Raw genomic sequence first — 13,749 nt, 5'->3', positions numbered from 1 at the left:
TGCTTAATCATTTTAGAGTTGCTCCATATCATATCTTTATCACCGTAGTCTACATGACTTTTGGGATTAGCTAATAGTTTATTTAAGGAGCTTACATGTTTGTCATCGTGGAACTGCTCAGTATATGTTTGGTGGGGTAGCTCTCTGACAGTATACTTGTTTTCTCTCTCCAGACCGGGGCCTCACTAGCAGGTTCAACTGTGAGTGGAGACCTTTAGGCCGAAGCTGCACTTGGACCAGCTGATATTAGATCTCTTTGCCAGGAATCTTTAGTCTACAAATATGGAGAGTGATGACAATAAAGAACCTGACGGCCAAAAAGAGGAAGATGCTGCAGAGAATGTCACTGAAGAACCGGCCAGCAAGGCAAGCAAAAAGGCCAAGGCAGGCGCTAAAGGGATTGTAAAAGGGGAAAACTCTGATATAGACTCTGAAAGTAAAAAGTCGCCTTCAGAGCCAGATAACGAAAGTAAGGATGATGTAGTCTTTGTTGCAGCAAGGATGACCAAAAAACCTGATGTGGAACATTCAAAAACTCACATGACAAAGCGCATTGAAGAAAATGGAGATCCAAGCCAAACGATCACTGAAACTGGAGAGAACACAAATTGTGCACCCGAAGCAAAAGCTGCAGGAGAAGCTCCTGAAACACAGGCAGACTCACCACAGCCCAGCCAAACACTTCCAAGAAGGATGAGACTGCGACCTACATTAAAACCTCGCTCTTCTGTAACCCAGAATGTAGACCATAATTCAAGCATTGATAAAGGATCCAGTCCACAGGAGAAAGAGGCGGCTAAGCCCAACAAGCCGTCTGAGAAGAGCGCTGATGGAGAGGCCAATTCCAGACCCTCATCTGGTGGGTAGATCATTCTTATCATATGTGCCAGTTTGATTTGTCTTTACATTTGTGAGCTTTGTAGTCTAATTCTTATAGATAAGGCTACGGGGCACTGGGTACTTGGTGCATCTGCCATATGGTGTCTTCCAGAGCCCCTTCTACAATACTGATGATCACGTTTATTTTACCAATTACCAGAAACCATCTACACTAGGAAGATGCATGTCTGATACATTCATATGAATGCTTAGCCCTTTTTCGTTATTAGTCTTAGTGTCGAATCTGGTTGTCACTGGCTGTCCACTGTAAAGCCCCCGTCACACACAGCGAGATCGCTAGCGAGATCGCTGCAGAGTCACAAGTTTTGTGACTCAACAGCAATCTCACCAGCGATATCGCTGCGTGTGACAGGTATCGCTGATCATGCTCAAATGGCCTGGACATTTTTTGATCGTTGTTCTCCTGCTGGCCAGCACACATCGCTGCGTGTGGCAGGCGGTAGAGTAGCGATCAGCGAGCTGGACGCTTGTTTCCAATGTAAACCGCGGGTAACTAAGGGCGCGCGTCACTTAGTTACCCGCTGTATACCTTAGTTACCAGCCCGCTGGTGCAGGGAGCTTGTAACCAAGGTAAACAGTGGGTTTCTGAGCGCCGTGCGGCACTTAGAAACCCGCTGTTTACCTTGGTTACCAGCTCCCTGCACCAGCGCGCTGGTAACTAAGCGACGTGCGCACTTGTTACCCGCGTCGTCGCTGTTCTGATCGCTGCTGAGATCTGCCTGTTTGGCAGCTCACCAGCGATCATGTAGCGACACACCAGCAATCCTAACAAGGTCATATCGTTGTCAGGATCGCTGGTGCGTCTCTATGTGTGACGGGGCCCTAAATTGAAATGAAAGATCTGCCTTGGGGGCAATTTGTAGCCGCTGTGGGCAGAATAGGAAAAAAACATTACAAAAGTATATATTCTGATTGCATGTGGGGCTGAGCAGAGATTTGGCACAGTGTTCATAAATCTTGATTCAAAAGCTATAGATGGGCCTCTCAAGCCCACCCCAATAGGACCTCTTCAGCGCCCCAATAGGGCCATGCAACGTGCTACAGGGCTGTTGTAGGAAAGCCATGGTACACGACACAGGAGCTACTACCTACCTGTAACATCTAACTTAGCCACCTATTTGGGAATAAATTACAATTTTAGTGAATTTATTGAAATACTGTTGATTTTTAAATACATGGTGAGGTTTAAATATTCCTTTTTATGAAGAAACTGGCAGCTGGCAATGATCAGCATTATTAAAAGTCTACTTTCTCCGTCACCTCATTGGGGGACACAGATACTGTGGGTGTATGCTTCTGCCGCTTGGAGGCTGACACTAAGTGGAAAAAAAAGGTTAGCTCTTCCTCCGCCGTATACACCCTTGCCCCTATTGCGGGAAGAAATCAGTTTTTTTTGCTTAGTGTCCATGGAGGCACACGTCTGTTTTTTTGCTCCAGATTTCTTCCATGAAGATTAGACAGGGGCAACGGATCCTATTGAAAGGGTCCGATTTCCCCAAACCAACATCGGGCGAGCACGTGCGAGTGTCCCTCCACGTATCCTCTCCCACGACGTGGGACACGATGCCGGACTTAGCCCTGACCACCCCTAGGTATTGAAACCATGGGCTGCACAGAGGCACAAGACTAGTCCGTGCGGCCCCCACTGCTCCACCAATGCTTAGACTGCGGTGCTGCAAGGCGACGGATGGTCCCATCTCCTCACCCCCGAAGGGGTTAGATGGAGCTAGGGTGCCTGCACCTTCCTATTTTTCAAGGCCCCCTCACATACCTGAGCTGGGAAGCCAAAGAGGATCGTCAGTGAGGAGAGGGCCTGGGAGGGCTCCTGCGGCGAAGATCCGGGGTTGGAGCCCTTAGCCGGCGGATGCCACCGGCCATTCTTTGCCGCAGATGGGGAGCGCGGTGCGAAGCAGCCCGCGCCAGTTTTTGCGGCGCCATGGAAGGTCCGCGCCCGTCTCCCCCCCCGTCGCGGGCAGGGGATAAATTGACGCCGCGGCCTTAGTCGGCGCTAGGCCGCGGCTGGAAGTTCCGCCTCTGGGCCGTGCGTTACTTTCGGCGGCCCGCCCCCAGTCCTGGGCGGCGGTGGATAAATTTAGTCCCTGGCTTCGGAGCGCGGCTAGGCCGCAGAGCCGGAAGTTCAGCCCCTGGAGTGGTTTATATGTTGGCGGCCCACCCCACAGCTGGTGGTGCGCGATTTTGGTGTAGAGGCGTCCAGGAACGTGGGGGCACAGGACTGGGGTAAGTGCTGCCCGAGAGGCCACGCTACAGGGAAAACGAGGTGCTACCTCCTCCCCCCCCATCCCCAGCAGCGGACAGATACAGCGTGTCCGAAAAAGCAAAGATGCACACGTTTTTTACGCTGCATGCATCTCTTGTCGTCCTGCGTTTCCGCGGGCACAGAGCAAGCGATTATGCGAAGCCTGCGAGGTCCCGAACCCCCCCGGAGTAGGCCCTATCACTGTCACAGTCCATGACGTCGCTTACGAGGGCAATAGAGTCCCTTCAGGCCCCAGATAGGGGCAGGGACAGTGGCTCGCCGGCCTTAGAGGGAACCTCCACCTCACTAGAGCCTTCGGCCTGCAGGAGCCACTCTCATTCCAGGCAGACCCGAGGGAAGAGAATCCACGCGGTGTCACCCAGTCCATCCGGTGCTTTGGCAACCGTAAGTTCTGCTTCTCGCTCCCCGTCACCAGTGGTTGATAGCGAGCAGACCTCAGATTTCGATTCAGACGAGCCCCTTGACCTGGATGCTCCAGGGTCACGTGGGTCATTCCATATCAAGTGATCCAAAAATGAATATTTTTTTTACCTGATGTCTTTAGATTTTTTTTATTTTTTGTTTTTATGAAGTACAAGTTTAGTTAATTACAAATTAAAAGTTTTAAATTTTTTTCTTCATCAGTTAATTTTTTACAGACTTCTAAAGTTGTGAAAAAGAGCGAATTTTGGCCTGGTATGGCTTTACATTTTTTATCATATCTTGGGCTAGAATTAAGATACAAAGGTGGGAGAGGCATCATTTTTCTCAGAACGGTATTGGCTTTCATTTGATATGTCACAAGACTATGTTTCTTTACATTTTGTTTTTGTGAAATCAAATTCATAATTTTGATGCGCAATTGTGAAAAAAACGTATGTTTTAAAATGGTGAAAAAATGCATGTGCGTTACTTGTGTTCTTGTTTATATTTGTACAGGGATTCAACTTGGGACCTATCAAATTTGTATTTTTTTTCTTAAGCCTTGAATCATCTGATTTTAGGTTTGTGAGTTTATTCCTTTTTTCTTTTCTAATTACAACGTATTGAACTCAACATTTATATGTAACAATAAAGAAACACAAAAAACAAATCCCGACGTGCCAGAATAAATCCATCTTAATCATCATAACACAACTTGCTCAGCATTTTCAACCTGAATACATTGAACAAACCAAAAGAAAAAAGGTGATCATATCCTCAAGTGTGATTTTCTAAGTGGTCTCATCCAAATTATATGTTAAAAACAAGATTAAAAGAACCAATATTTTTACCACCTTTTATACATGTAACAATTCATCACTAAACATGTAATTTATGAAGTGTTTAAGAAGAATAGTACAGTAGCTAAATCCTCGTTCTATAAAATATGAACTAATCAAACAATTAATAGTACATTTTTAAACTGGCCTTTTATCATCAATTTATCCCTTCTAGTGGGTGAAATGTAATCTGGTCCATAAGCGCTTACTAGCAATGGCCATTTCCTTTTGTGTCAAAGAGTATGTGCGGCCGGTCATGGTGTTGGGCTCCACCTGAGTTAATATCTGATTTTTGTTAACTTTTAAAATGTCTGGTTTTCTTGGATACACAAAGGATGGCGCTGGGCCAGAAGGATGCAAAAAAGTCACTTCTACTTCTTCATTTTCACAATTTTTGGAGAGTACAGTAGCCAGCCACCAGTGCCGATCATATTCACAGGTCACATAACCAAGTTATGTCATCCATTGCCAATCTTGTGCCGCCTTCTACCACTTCATGCACTTCACTGTCTTTGCTGAATGAAAAAAATCCTTGTTTTTATTTCTGTTTCACTCCATGGAATGACAGTGTGGTATTGCTGAGTCCCTTTGATGCGTTCTGCTTCCTGTAACCGATGCTTTAACAAACTCTCCTCCTCTTTGTAGTCCTGGTTCGTACAATACATGAACTGGATGTTAAGAATATTTTTCTCATTCCATTTGAAAAGTTGCATGGGTGTTAAGATTTGGTCTGAATATGGCCTCTGGAGACTAGCCCGGGCTGCAAGGCGTTTCACGGTGCCTCCTAAACCATCACATACACCTTTGCCATGAGTGAGCAGTGGCAAAAAAGTGCCATTCAGCTGCCACTCCAAAGTCTTTCTTGTGATGGCATACATTTATAAAGTTTTTCCTGTTTTTATACTGTGCAGAAGAGCCACCGAGAAGTAGTAGACCTTGCTCAAACTTGGTAGGATGTCTGTTTTTATCACTGAAATCAATTTTTTTTGGAACAAATGAACAGCTATTGAATCATGAAGTAAGCATTCAGATATCATAACTACACTTTTGTACTTTATTTCTACATTCTCATTGTAATAGATCGCAAAAGGGTGCACAGTTGCTTGTTCATTGTTCCAGTGAAATGACAGTGCTTCATCCTGAACAACAAAGGAATAGTTCTCTGAAAAGTCTAAGCTTATTACTGCCTCATTCTGTTTGATGCTTTCTTTGAGGTGATTGTAGTAGTCAGACTGTTGGTGAGCTATAAATGAGTGTTTCTTAAGGACTATCCGCTGTTCACAAAAACATTCTACAAAAAGTTCTGCACTTTTAAAAACCGTGTCAAAAGTACATCTGTCAACAGATATCCACTGTTTATAAGTTATATTATCTGGGCGGCACGGTGGCTCAGTGGTTAGCGCTGCAGCCTTGCAGCGCTGAGGTCCTGGGTTTGAATCCCACCAAGGACAACATCTGCAAGGAGTTTGTATGTTCTCCCCGTGTTTGCGTGGGTTTCCTCCGGGTACTCCGGTTTCCTCCCACATTCTAAAGACATACTGATAGGGAATTTAGATTGTGAGCCCCATCGGGGACAGTGATGATAATATGTGCAAACTGTAAAGCGCTGCGGAATATGTTAGCGCTATATAAAAATAAAGATTATTATTATTATCTACCATAGCCTCTTCAAAATAATTTAATATTTTTTCTTTGAGAGCCAATACTGAAGGACATTTTTTGCAAATATTGAGATAACTCCAACTCTTTTCTGGACACAATATTTGAGACAGACATACTTTGTAATCGCCAAGGTTGGACTCGCCAATCTGAATATCTTTCAGCTTACCCCCTTCAATCATGAGCTTAGTGTTCTGGTGTGTTGTACATACGCATACTGAGTGTGTACCACTACCACCAGCCAGGACACAATTCTTCGGTCGCAGGTCAGGAAATTTTGAAAATCCTATTTTGGCAGAAGTGGAATTTTTTTCTTTAAAAAGTTCATAGGTTTCTTTCAAATTGGTAAGAACCAGCCTCTTCTGGATAGAAGTTTTCTTACCGTTCACTTTTATAGACACACAATCTTTCTTGCCAGGCATAATTCGGCTCACTTCATCACTATTGTAAAAATCTTTCACTTTACCCACTGTAGCTTCATCTAATGTTTTGCCTGGTTTAGGATCAGGACAAGACATGAAACCTTTTTGTTCAACTAGAGATTTGGCTTTTCTAGCCATTCTATTGCTAACGTTAAATTCATTTTCTATTCTTTTGCATGTCCAACTCTTCGGTAGTGTAGTCAGTATCATGAACTGTTCACTTCTGCTGTGGGTGGATTTAAATTTATCTTTAAGCTGCAGAATGATCTCTGAATCAGTGTCATTTTTTCCTTCACCTTCTACTGTTTCACCTGCCAGATCAAGGGTCAATTTTTTTGTAACTTTTTCTATTTTTTTTTGGCAATAACCTGGATAATGGATTCTTTTTTTTGCAATGGGTGATTCTTCAATGTTAGAAAGTGATTTATTCTAATACTCTATTGTTAAATCAGGATTGATAAAATCCTCTGTGTTGGAAGTTACAGGTTCTTCGAAATTTCCTGCCTGCTGAGCATTTTTCTCTTTTGCAAGTTGCTTTCTACAACTGTCACAAATTTTCATGCCTGCATTGATTGATGGATTTATATGAAACATCCAATCTTGTACCGGCCTAAGATTTTTTTCTTGTGTGTCCAGTTTTTTCAAAAGGATTGCAACAGCATATATTATAAAATGCTGTTCTTTGAGAAGTAGCAGCCATTGCTGTGTGAGAAAAATACAGTTAATATTATGTTAGGAAGATGGGTAATAAAAATAAAGATTTACAGTACACTTGAGATATAACTGTTACTATAAAGTGAGTATTAGGCCTGTTTCACACTTCCGTTTTTTCAAATCCGTCAAAATCCGTTGGTTTCCGTAAAAAAACGGATCCGCCATTTTTTGCATGATCCGTTTTTTTTGTCCCATAGACTTCCATTAGCGGTTACCGCGGATCCGTCAAAAAAACGGATCCGTTTTTTTAAAAACGGATCCGTTTGCATCCGTTTCCGTCAAAAAAACGGAAACAGATCCGTTTGGCGGACACAAAAACGGAAGTGTGAAACAGGCCTTAGGGCTAATGCACACACAGCTTTTTCTGTCTGCGGATAAACGCTGCGGTTTTGGCACATTTTTCTACCGAGTTTTCACTATATCTGCATTAGTCTTTTTAATCGCTAGTGAAAACGATGGCAACTTTTTATATAAATAGTGATAAATGCGTTTATTGCAGATCAAAAAGTAGTGCAAGCAGTGATTTACTCACTCTGTGTTTCAAAAAACACTGCATGTGTTAACCCCATTGAAATCAATGAGGGGCATTTTTCTGAACGATGATCACTCAGAATAGCGCTGTGTGTATTGGCCCTTAATAAGAAAAGCATTAAACTATTAATATAAGTTTACTCAAACTTTAAACACACTCACCAATATTGTAGCACACAGACTCCCTTGATGCCGTAGAGACTATTGTTTGTTCAAGAGTGAACATGTCAGGACATGAAAGCTCTGTCTTCCTGACTCTGCAGTGGGCAGATACTCAACATGACTGACAGAGCTGCTGGCCTGTCATTTGCTCTGCATTCACTGTCTACCCCTGTTCATTCTCAGGTTGAGCCCTATCAAAGCTTTCTCTGTCCTCTCCTGCTTCTAAGCTGTAACATAATAAAAAATACAGTAATATCTAAAAATCATGGATTATTTGGTAAATATAGACCCCACACTTCTAGACCACAGGCTGAACAGATCTGAATTCCAGATTTTGGAATTGACACTGTATAGTTTAATTTTTTAAAATATGATCCCATCATGATCCCAACTTGAATTTTGGTACAGATGTGGCTAGGAGCATAGCAGGTACATGTGCAGTTTTTGATATTTCTAAATTAAACATTTTTTTCAGAAATGTGTTTTAAACTTTTGCGTTTGCATTCGCATGGTTAAAATATTAACAAAGATACTCTTGTGACATATCTGGTCAAAGCCTGTACAGTTCTGGGTAGACTGGCGTTTATTTTGTCTATCTTTTTTCTAGCCTGAGTTATGAGGAGAAATGTTAAGGCAGGCAACACCGAAATTCGCACTTTTTCTGAACTTTGAAAATCAATAAAAAAATTTTTTTTCCTTCACATTTTGCATTCTCTGACACACTATTACCAAATAACAATCTCAAAAGAATTTAAAATATAGAGGTAAAAATCATTGGTTCACTTGACATGGAATGACCCGCCCGGCTTTTCAGCTAGTGACTCTACAAAAGAGGCCTTGGTCACAAAATACAACCTAAACCTGGAAGTGTATCGGAGGGAGTTCAGGAATCTACAGCGGGGATCATCTAACAGCTATGCGGATGTCATGGCCAACTTGAGGACCACGCTCTACCAATGGATTCGAGGACTTTCTGTTACCAGCTTTGAGGAACTAGAAGCTCTTATAGTCAAGGATCAATTCCTCCACATACAGTATGTCCCATGGATGTACAATAGTGTGTGCCATCTACAGCCAAAGACATGCTACATAGATTACTGACTTATGCGGCCAACAGGATGCCAGAAGCCATTGGGATTCAGCTAGAGGGGAGGTAAGCCAGTTGGGGACCCCGCTCCCCCGCCAGCTGGTCCCCAGGGCATTCTACATACACTACCTCCGGGACGCCTGGGATCAGACATTCTTTTATTGATACGCGTTTCTGCTTTACGTGTAACTTGCCCTTATAGGAAGATAGGCCCTAGTATGACCACCAAGCCATCGAGGCCCACACCTTCTCTCTTATTTGTGGCTGGTTCTGATGGGAGGAATAATGAGAACTGTCAATCTGTCATTGTGAGCAATAAAGTTACCATTGACCTCAAAGACACTGGAGCAGAAGTAACCCTGGTGTGTCCAGAACTGGTAACCCCTGCTGATATAATTCCAGGAAAGACGTCATCTGTAACCCCAGAGTTGGGGGAAGGGGGGAGCTCCTGCAGAGCACATGGTCTGTGTGTATCTGGACTGGGGAGAGCAGGGAAAAGAGAGGAAAGTGGATCTATCAGACACCATCCCTACCATTGTGCTGCTGGGCAAAGACCTGGGCAGAATGGTGTGCCACTATGTCCCAGCCTTGCAAATTAAGGTGGGAGCCAGTGACCCACCGGACAGCTTGTGTGATCCAGGAAAACACACCTGTTGGCAGTGACCCGCAGTCAGGCTATGTGCACACGCTGCGGATTTACCTGCAGGTTTTTCAGCGCGGATCCGCAGGTAAAGTGACCTGCGGTTTTCCTGTGGTTTGGCACCTGGACAATGGAATAGGTGCCAAACCGCTGCGGAATCCGCAGAAACAATTGACATGCTGCGGTTTGTAAACCACGGAAAAAACAGCACCGTGAGCACAGCGGTTTTTAAAACCCATAGGGTAACATGGTACTGTAGAAACACCAGAAGCAACAAAAATAACCCCTAAAATTTAGCTTTTAATTCAATAACTAAAAACATTAGTGGAGATGACTAAAAGAAGGAGGGATAGAGGACAAAAAAATGAAGGGTAGTAGAAATACTATTTTAGTTCTCTTCAATTATCACACAGTATGGGCCACCAGCTAAATTGCCCTAGTCAGCCCTAGTTCAACCCTTCCTAGCCGCGGAGGTTGGAACCCTAATTGTAGACGATATGGCACCCCCGCTCAACGTCGGTATCCCTAATGACCCCTACGCCTCCCTACATATACAAAAAGGGACACAAAAAAGTGTAACACACACACACTTATAATACCGAAAAAGTGAAGAGACATCAATGGTCTCATAGATAATACTAAAATGCTATGAACTTATCTCGTAGTAATTCTAATGCTATAAATACCCCACAAAAAAATCTTATCTCGTAGTAAAAAGAATGATAAATGGGGTTGATATAAAAAAAGCAGCTTAGGGTAAGACTATCTTGTAGTCACAAAAATGCTAATAAGCTGCAAATGGCAGACCCAATTACCAAATAGCAAAATCAGTAAAAAAACGGCTGCAAGAAAATTCAATGAATAGCACATATGATAATTCATTTGTCCGGATCCCCGGACAGACATTAGAAAATGGTACAAAAATTGCACATTAAAGGCAGAAAAAATGCAACCTGTGTAGCACATGCGGCGGCCATTAATTGAAAGTGGGGGTTAAAAATCACCCTATTTCACAAAAATACACCATCCAGCTCAGATCCAATGTCTGTGCATAAAGAAAAAAGCACCATACATGTGCTATCTCACAAGAATCATAGATGAAAAAAATAGATGAAAAAATGAGGCTACCAAATTCACCTCAATTTGTAAGATGTGGTACACCAATATTCCAGTAGCAATGCATACAGAGTGTAAACCAACAGAGCATAGTTGCTCAATAAATTCAATCTAATACATAGTGCCACAGAAGGGTCTGCCAAAAATAATGTGCAACATTATACTTATCAGCCACTTGATGCATATGGAAACCCGACGCGTTTCCCCCTCTTAATCCGTTGAGGGTTCATCAGGGGTCAGGAAGTGAGGTCTCATTACCCCTGGCCGAGAGAGCAATACAGTGTGCGGCTCGCACATCGTCTACAATTAGGGTGCCAACCTCCGCGGCTAGGAAGGGTTGAACTACGGCTGACTAGGGCAATTTAGCTGGTGGCCCATACTGTGTGATAATTGAAGAGAACTAAAATAGTATTTCTACTACCCTTCATTTTTTTGTCCTCTATCCCTCCTTCCTTTAGTCATTTCCACTAATGTTTTTAGTTGTTGAATTAAAAGCTACATTTTAGGGGTTATTTTTGTTGCTTCTGGTGTTTTAATTGACTTTATAATCCCATCTATTATTTTTGAGGTCTGTTTTTAACATGGTACTGTACCATGTCAGCGGAACTGCTGCGGTTCCGCGGGGCCAGAAACGCTGCGGAACAGCAGCAGAATCCGCAGCGTGTGCACATAGCCTTAGTCTGCTGCTAAAACTCAACCCCAAGGATTAGGCAGGTTTCACATTAGCGTTTTTGTGTTCATTGCATCGTGCGCATGCGTACCTATGTTTAACATGCATGGTCTTGCGTTTGCATGCGTTTTCGTGCGCATGCGTTTTTTCCAGATGTGCATCTAGACACGCCGGACGCAACATGTTTCATTTTTGGGTCCGCCCAAAGGCGTAAAAAAAACGCATGCGTACGCTTGTGCACGGAATGCGTCAAAACAGCGCATTACAGTCTATGGGAACGCAGGCGTGCGCATGGACATGTGTTCGTCTGCGTTTGCATGAGTTTTAAGAGTAAACATGTCTGGAAACGGGTTAAAACGCATGCACATAAAAAAGGCAAACGCATGCAAAAAAAAATGTGCATTTTTGTATGCGTTTCTACTTGCGCACGATGCACTGCGCACAAAGGCACAAAATGTGAAAGTAGCCTTAGATGTTGAGTCTCAGAAAAAAAAAACTGTCAGAACAGGAGGACCCTCCTATGGCCCAGGAGCCTTCCCACATGGCAGACCTAATGAGGTCCACAATAGGTCCGCTTCTGACCAGGGTCTAGCATCCCCACTAGGTTGGGGTCTACAGACTGATAGAGCTTCCAGAAAGCCCTGATAACAGATGCCAGTCTGGAGAAACTGAGATGTCTTCCAGAGCAACCTCCTGCTGGGTCTAAAAAGGAGAGGCTATACTCCAACCAGGGGGAGCTACATAAAGAGACCATCCCCCATAGCACAACAGAGCTGGACCACTGTGAGAAGCATCTGGTTGTCACCTATCAGAGGACAGTTAAGGGCATGTCACACTAAGAGATATCGCTAGTAATATCGCTATAACTAGTGACGTTATAGCGATATTGCTAGCGATATCGCTATGTGTGATACTTACCTACGACCGGCTCCCCCGCTGGTTATCGCTGATCGCGCGAGAACGTTCAGGACTGTTTCTCGTCGTCTGCTTCCTGCGGCGCTTCCTGCTGTGAGGACGAGCGACGCGTGGAGCCGGGCGGGAGGACGCAGGATCGCCTGGTGTGACAGGTAAGTAGCGATCCCCGTCCCCAGCGATGTCGCTGGTGAGATCTGCCTGTGTGGCAGCTCACTAGCGACCACTTAGCGATGTACCAGCGATCCTGACCGCGTCATATCGCTGGTCGGGATCGCTGGTACATCACTTAAGGCCCCGTCTCACTAAGCAATCTCGGTAGCGAGATCGCTGCTGAGTCACAACTTTTGTGACGTAACAGCGATCTCACCAGCGAGATCGCTGTGTGTGACAGCGATCAGCGAGCGGCCCCCCTGCCGGTATCGCTGATCGCTGCAAGAAATCTCTGGACATTTCTTTGGTCGCTGGTCTCCCGCTGGCCAGCACGCATCGCTGTGTGTGACAGCGGGAGACCAGCGATCAGGTGTAAAAAATATAAAAAAAATAAAAAATATAGTTATTCTCACCTTCCGATGTCCCGTTCAGCCATCCCGCCTCTCTCCACGCTCCGGTCCCAGTGATCCTTTGCACGAATGACCGCGAGACTTTGTTATCCCGCGAGACCGTGACATCTCGCGGTCATTCATGCAAAGGATCACTGGGACCGGAGCGTGGAGAGAGGCCGGAAGACTGCGCGGGACGTCGGAAGGTGAGAATAACTATATTTTTTATTTTGATTCTATTTTTTACAGGATGGCCAGCGATGCCGGGCGCTCGGCATCGCTGTGCTGATCGCTGGTGAAGCTGTCTGTGTGACAGCTCACCAGCGATCACATAGCGACTTACTAGCGATCCTGACACCTTGATATCGGTGTCGGGATCGCTGGTAAGTCGCTTAGTGAGACGGGGCCTTAAGTGTGACAGTACCTTTATGGAGGATTGCCAACGAGATTCTACTTGATGGACCCTTTATAGACTACAAAAGACTAAAAGCCCAGCTATACCACTACTGATGATTGATGAGCCTTTCCAACGAGTGGCTGTGGATATCATAGGGCCACTTGCAATGCCTCGCAGCCCTGGCATATGCTCTATTGTTCCACTTGTTAACTATAATACACCCTATACAGAAGCTGTGGCATGGACCGCCATACAAGATAAAAAGGCCAATCCACTACGTATTGTATTTTCTCATGTGGAGTTCCCCAGGGAGACGTTAACTGATCAGGGGACCCAAGTCATGTTTAATTTGATGCAAAATCTCTGCAAGAAAATTCAAGTGCGCCCTCTTTTAGTCAGTCCCTACGATCCTCTGACCAATGGACTAGGTGAGTGTTTAGTTGGAACTATAAAACAAATGCTCAAGATGCTGGAGGAG

At 44.4% G+C, this 13,749-nt stretch overlaps 1 protein-coding gene across 2 annotated transcripts in view; it reads left to right on the top strand.

Annotated features, from left to right (window-relative positions):
* The window catches only part of ZMYM3 (zinc finger MYM-type containing 3), a 123,660-nt gene that overhangs the window by 16,966 nt on the left and 92,945 nt on the right, over positions 1–13,749 (top strand). For both annotated transcript variants that reach the window (XM_073556173.1, XM_073556174.1), the window contains exon 2: positions 174–859. In XM_073556173.1, the coding sequence (XP_073412274.1) occupies positions 283–859 (577 nt within the window). In that variant the 5' untranslated portion in view covers positions 174–282. The remainder of the gene's footprint in view (positions 1–173; positions 860–13,749) is intronic.

The sequence above is a fragment of the Dendrobates tinctorius genome, unplaced genomic scaffold (genome assembly GCF_039654945.1).
Source record: "Dendrobates tinctorius isolate UK_male_01 unplaced genomic scaffold, ASM3965494v1 ptg000231l, whole genome shotgun sequence".
NCBI lineage: Eukaryota > Metazoa > Chordata > Amphibia > Anura > Dendrobatidae > Dendrobates > Dendrobates tinctorius.
Note: the sequence above shows the minus strand (reverse complement) of the source record. Positions and strands in the feature narration are given on the sequence as shown.